Here is a 6,000-nt window from a genome sequence, read left to right on the forward strand (position 1 = left end):
CTCGCTAAGGCAGACGATCAATGGCGTAATTAGGCAAGAGCCTATGAGACAGTGTCTCTGGTTGAACCCTTCAGCATTTGTGTTCGTTATCGTAGCTGAATCTGTTGGTATAATTTATATATATGATCAATTTTCATATTTTTAGTTGATGGAAGAAGAAGATGGCGAAAGAGAACTAACGGAGCTGCAGAAAGAAATAGATTTACAATTGGAAAAAGACAACACGCGACGGAGAAAGGCTGCTGCTTCATGTGTGACACCAGCCACCAGCAACGGTACGAAATATCAAACTTTTACTTTTAAATTTTTGTAACAATTTTTTTTAGATATTTCTTTGAAATAAAAGCAAATGTTTGTGCATGTATAATTTGAAATAAAACGTCAAAACAGTTTACGGGATCCCGTGTATATTGTGATGCATTTTAAAAATATAGACATATTAGATTGGAGGATTATGAAGCTTGGTCGTTTCTATGCGTGATGTTTACTGCGTGAGTCGAGCTTCGAATGCCGTTCGATCGAGTTCAGTGTGACTCTTCCTTTCCACACGACTAACATCAGAGAAACCATTACTTGAACGAATGCGCGGGAACCGAATCGGCTTAAGAACTCACCCGTGACTCAGAGCAGTCCTCTCTCAACTCAGACATCAATACAGCTAAAGGTCATCGGAGAAGAAGTTCACGCTTTCTTCCGGCAACAGAGTACATATCCTTAGTCTTTACAAGACGTCAGTCGTCTGACATAGGGCACTGGGTGTTTGGCACTAATTGGTGTAACATTACTCCCGAGGATGCCCCGTGGAGCGATGAAACAAGTGTTAAGTGAATTAACGGTGGTAATTATGTAATTCGCATTATTTGCCGCATGCGCATTTATCAGCGGGCTGGGCGGTGCACTTCATTGCACGACTACTGCTGCATAGCGGAAGTAGCTATATAAGTCTTTTTTTTATTTTACATAGGTTTTTATTTATTTATTAGCTCGCGGATTCCGTATTCGTCAGCCATGAGTTCGAGGAAGCGGTAAAAAAGACCAAGTAAAAAAGACCTTTGACAAGATCGTCGGGGCAATCATCCTGATAACATGTAGTTTAGAAACAATAGGAATTCTCATTTTTATCTCTCAATTCATTATCATCATATCAGCCGATGACGCCCACTGCAAGGTTCAGGCTTTTTTCGAAGCGCTGCTCGTATCAAGAGACTTCCCGCCACCTTGACGTTGTCGTCGGTCAACCTGGTGGACGCCTACATGTCTTCTACGTACCATAACATCGTTCTGCGATAACTAACCCGCCTGCCAAGCTCGGCAATTATGGCATATCCACTATAGATGAGAAACATACATTAATACTACTTAATAATTTACATTGTACTTGTTTTTATTCCCTCTCCTTAGATTTTTATTTGGGTGATTAAATGTGGTTATATGTGGAATTGAAATTCTCTTAAACGTGAATTTTTGTTCGGAGAATTTTGAAACTAGTAAAATTGTAAAAATATCCTATTTCAGAGGAAAAGTCTTCAGAAGACGTCGATGCTTCTAGATTCGCAACAGAGAACGCATTGAACCTCCTAGGAGAGATCACGCGGGAGACAGTTACCGACAAACAGGAGAGACTCAAATTGGAAAAAGGACTCGGTAAATCTATTCTAATTTTTAATTTAATTTATTGTTTCAATTAAAAGAAATTGTACAAATATAATCACGTTAGCTATGGAATTTGACTTATTGTTTTATATATATTTTAAAAGATTTTTAGAAGTAGACCTTGTCTATACCGTTACTGAAATAAAGCAAAGTCTGAAGCAAGTTGAATGTCTGTTACATTGCAATGCTTCTATAGAATTCTTGTGTTAATAATATTACATGATAATTTACACACCTACCGAAATAATAACTTCGACAGTCGCCCGTACATAATAGTGCTCAATAATTTGCTTCCAAAGCCTCGGTAGCACTGTCTTATGTTATAGAGATTAACTTTACCATATTTCATATGAAATGCATCTAACAAGGTTCTGCTTTAAACTCAGGTTTTTAAATTGTAAAAACCATTATATATTAACATCATTTTACTGGACATGACCTCCTCAACAGATGTATGCTAAGACCGGTTGGAAGCGGCCTGCATCTAGCGTCTTCCGACGACCCTCAGAAGGCCGTTTGATCACCTTATGGGTGGACGTCTTACGCTGCGCTTTTTGGTCTCCACTCAAGAACCTTAAGGCATTGCCACTTTCGAATCAGCTGGGCTATATCGCTTTCTTTCATTCGTCTCGTATATATGTAATTATCCTGTATTATTTTAAGTTTAAAAATCAATTGTCTCCTGAGTTGATTGGTTGACAAAACCAATAAGGTTACAATGAAGATTAAATTAATAAATAAATAAAAATATAGGTCCAGACTTGGCGCTGATAGGTCTTGGTCAAACGGACGAGAAGCCTGACAAATTTCTGAAGCCCGAACCGAAATCCCAGTTTAGCAAGGATTTGCACAGCGCGGAGGAGTTGTTGCTGTGCGATAAAGATGAGGAATATATCGACTCCCTCATCATGACTCCGGACGAGGCTCGGCACAAGACCAAGTTGTGGAACAAAATCAACGCTGGATACTTGAAAGAACAAAAAGGTGAACATACAATTCCCTTATGAAATAAATTGTTTACAAGTCATTATTTTTATAAAATACTAGCTGTACCCCCGCAACGCATTGTCCGCGTGGATTTTTTAAAAAAATTAGTTTATTTTTATTTTCGATTAAGATTTTTTTGAAACAAAAGATGCCCAAGTTACTTCTTACTACATTACCTGTCAAAATAACTCCTGTCGAAATTGTAACAAACCGACAGACAAAAGTTAAAAAAAAACCATAAATACATTTTCAATTCTTATTAAGTTTGTTGATAATAGAAATATACTCAAAAGAATACACTTTTGTCATCAAAAGGACTTAGAACTAAACACTGGTTGTATTAACCATTAAATAACAACCCAGTTATAAAGGAAAAATAATATAGAACAATTAACTCCTGCAAGTTAAAAAAATACATTTATTTTAGGATGGTATATATTTAATAAATATTTAATTTTTTTAAGTACCTCAAGTAACATGTAATTGTAACAGTTTTAATTATGTACAATATCTTTCAGAAAAAGAAGAAATGCGCGCACGCGAGAAAGAAGAAGGAAAAAAGAAGAAAGTACGCGGCTCTTACAAGAAGAAAGTTGCGCTGAATGCAGCCACCGCCGGAGAGGCAATTGAGAAGATGCTAGCAGAGAAGAAAATCAGCTCCAAGATTAACTACGACATACTGAAGAGCCTAGACCAGCCCGGTACACTCGCCACGAAGCCTATACCCTCAACTCCCTTGAAGAATCCTATTAATGAGTATGTTTATGTTATCAATTGTTTTGTTACAAATTTAAGAATTTCATTAAACAAAATCCAATCATTCGTATTGATATCCATGAACTTTGAATATTCTAAAACAGAAAATTTGGCAAAAAAAAAAACTAACAGTTTTTAGTAACAGTTATACATATAATATGTTGAATAAATAGTGACGGTAGTGTTAAAACACTAAAAGTAGTTGGTTTTAACAACAGACTTTCAATATAAGGGTTTCATTAATATTTCTCTAATAGCATTATTTTGATTCCCCGAATATTTTATCCCATGATAATTATTAAAGATGTTCTTATTAAAAATCTAGATCATTTAAATACTTAAGTTCGTCGTAAAAGTTATCTGACATTTATTTATTTGTTTCAGACTAAAACCAGTGACGCCAATAGAAACTGTGCCAGCATCTCCTGTGCCACGGAAGCGTAAGAAGAAAGCCGCGCCTACGCCCAGCCCCGCGCCGTTACGCAGTCCCATGCCTGTACCTACGCCGCCCACGCCCACGCCAGCGCCCACCATTCCGCAAATACAAGCTGGTTAGTTTGGTCTTCACCTTCGTTTATTTATTACACCTTTTTTTCTGACTAGCACACACATTGTGGACATAAGCCTCTCCCATAAATTTCAAATGATAGGTTGAAAAATAAAAAATCAAATAATGTAAATAATGTTTAATTTGACATATACATAATGACATCTTACATTTACGCGAATATTATTCATGACATAATACATGTTTTTTACCGATTACATCGCGGTTTATTTTTATTCTTATAATAATACGCCATAACCGCCAATAAAAATATTGTAACCAAGCAGAAATAAATTTTTTCTCGCTTATGTTTGAAATCAACTCTAACAGTGAGACTCCTGCCTGGCCTAATACTTCCTCTAACAACGGTTTTATTTAAATATCGAATTTTAATTACAGAAGCGTCACTTTTTAATTTTTTTTTTTCAAAAAGAAATGAAAGGTTTTCATAAACCTTTTTTCAATTCTCGTATGAAACTACTAAATCCTAATAAATGTTATATTTCTTTTAAACCATATTTCAACTAGTTCTTTCTTTATAAACCTGCGTCCTGGTCGATTTATCTTGGCTCCGCGTTTTATTATGCTCCATGACTTGACAATGCGTTTCACATCCTAGTTTGTTAAGAAAGATTTAATGTTATCTTTCCAATCGAAACGTGTAGCTAATCCAAAAAAGCTAAACCATTTGTTCCTCTTGACTCTTCAAGAGATCAGCGTTAGAGATTTATTCAGGCACGAATAGCCCACGGATCATGTTAGAATAATTTTTTTTAATAATGCCCAGAACAGATGGTAACTGGGGTCTTCAAAACGCTGGATGCAGGTTGCTTCCCATAGATCCTTTTAGAAAGGTACGGTGGAGGCCCGTGTCCATTAGTGGTCGTCTTATGTAATGATGATAACGATATTTAAAGTCGTAATCATATGTGATATTATATGGAAATATTTTTAATGAGTCTATTTATTTCAGAAACTGCTGAAGATTACGACGAAGATTTTGAAGCAGATACGACTGAGGTCACTAGTGAGATGTCGCTCGCCGCAATGTTGCAGAATGGAGACGACGACGACTATTATGGTTATGATGAATATTGAAAACAAATGAATGTTAGCGTAAGCTAACATTAGAGTGTGTTGTAAAACACACTATACTTAGCGTTCGCTTAGGGCTAACATTAGCATTCGACTAGTTCGTCAATAAAACCAAAAGCAATTACGTTGTGCACTTAGTACTTAATGTTACTGTAACAAAGAATAGTGTATCAATTAGTTATAAGAAGCTATATTTGTATGAATATAAGAAAAAAATCTTCAAATGCATTCATAGTCACAGGCTTAGATAATTTTTTTAGCGAAATATTATATAATATTACGTCACTTAGCAATAAAAATGTAGATTAAGAATATTAGTACGGAAAAAGTCTTATTGGATAGTCTTCCCCCGGCTTAATTTAAAAAATATGAATGTAAACCATATATAAAATAAATATTCCAGAAATAATTTTCTTTAAAAAGCAATTTTTCGTTTTTCCGGCCATTTGGCAAGAGCCCGAGGTATGAAACCCACCTTGCCCCTCTTTACTACGCTCTTGGGGTAGTAAATATTTAAAATACTAAACATATTAGGATTATGTACTATTTTGTAACAATGCATTCCAATTAAATAAATATTCTTCCAAATAAGCTTCGCAAAGCACTTATCGATCGTCAAGATATTTAGATAAATATAAAATAATTTTTTAATATTTTATTAAATATAAAATATTGAATATAAAAATAATTTATTTAACAGGTCTTATTGATTGTCATTTTTCACTTTACGCTGCTAACGAGGTGTTACAGTCGTGGAGAAGAAGCAGGTATAAACTCCACAAAAACATATTTTAATTTATGTTTAGACATTTTGTGTCGGTTATAACTTTAATGAAAACAAAATAATCAAAAAACATCTTTGTTAAGGATTAGTGTCATTTAAATATTCATTTATTGAATATTATGCCTTTTCGGTCAATTTATTCTTTATAAGCGTTTTAAATTCTAATTGAATTTGATGT

At 34.8% G+C, this 6,000-nt stretch overlaps 1 protein-coding gene across 1 annotated transcript in view; it reads left to right on the forward strand.

Moving 5' to 3' along the window:
- Brf (Brf RNA polymerase III subunit) overlaps window positions 1-6,000 on the forward strand; it is a 43,484-nt gene extending 37,484 nt beyond the window's left edge. Inside the window, exons 6-11 of the mRNA XM_068762879.1 lie at window positions 146-275; window positions 1,516-1,644; window positions 2,407-2,637; window positions 3,159-3,396; window positions 3,781-3,947; window positions 4,917-6,000. Of these exons, the coding sequence (XP_068618980.1) occupies window positions 146-275; window positions 1,516-1,644; window positions 2,407-2,637; window positions 3,159-3,396; window positions 3,781-3,947; window positions 4,917-5,041 (1,020 nt within the window). The 3' untranslated portion in view covers window positions 5,042-6,000. The remainder of the gene's footprint in view (window positions 1-145; window positions 276-1,515; window positions 1,645-2,406; window positions 2,638-3,158; window positions 3,397-3,780; window positions 3,948-4,916) is intronic.

Source organism: Battus philenor, unplaced genomic scaffold (assembly GCF_028537555.1).
Source record: "Battus philenor isolate CCGP_79_NKW_IND1 unplaced genomic scaffold, ilBatPhil1.0.hap1 SCAF_17, whole genome shotgun sequence".
Lineage (NCBI taxonomy): Eukaryota > Metazoa > Arthropoda > Insecta > Lepidoptera > Papilionidae > Battus > Battus philenor.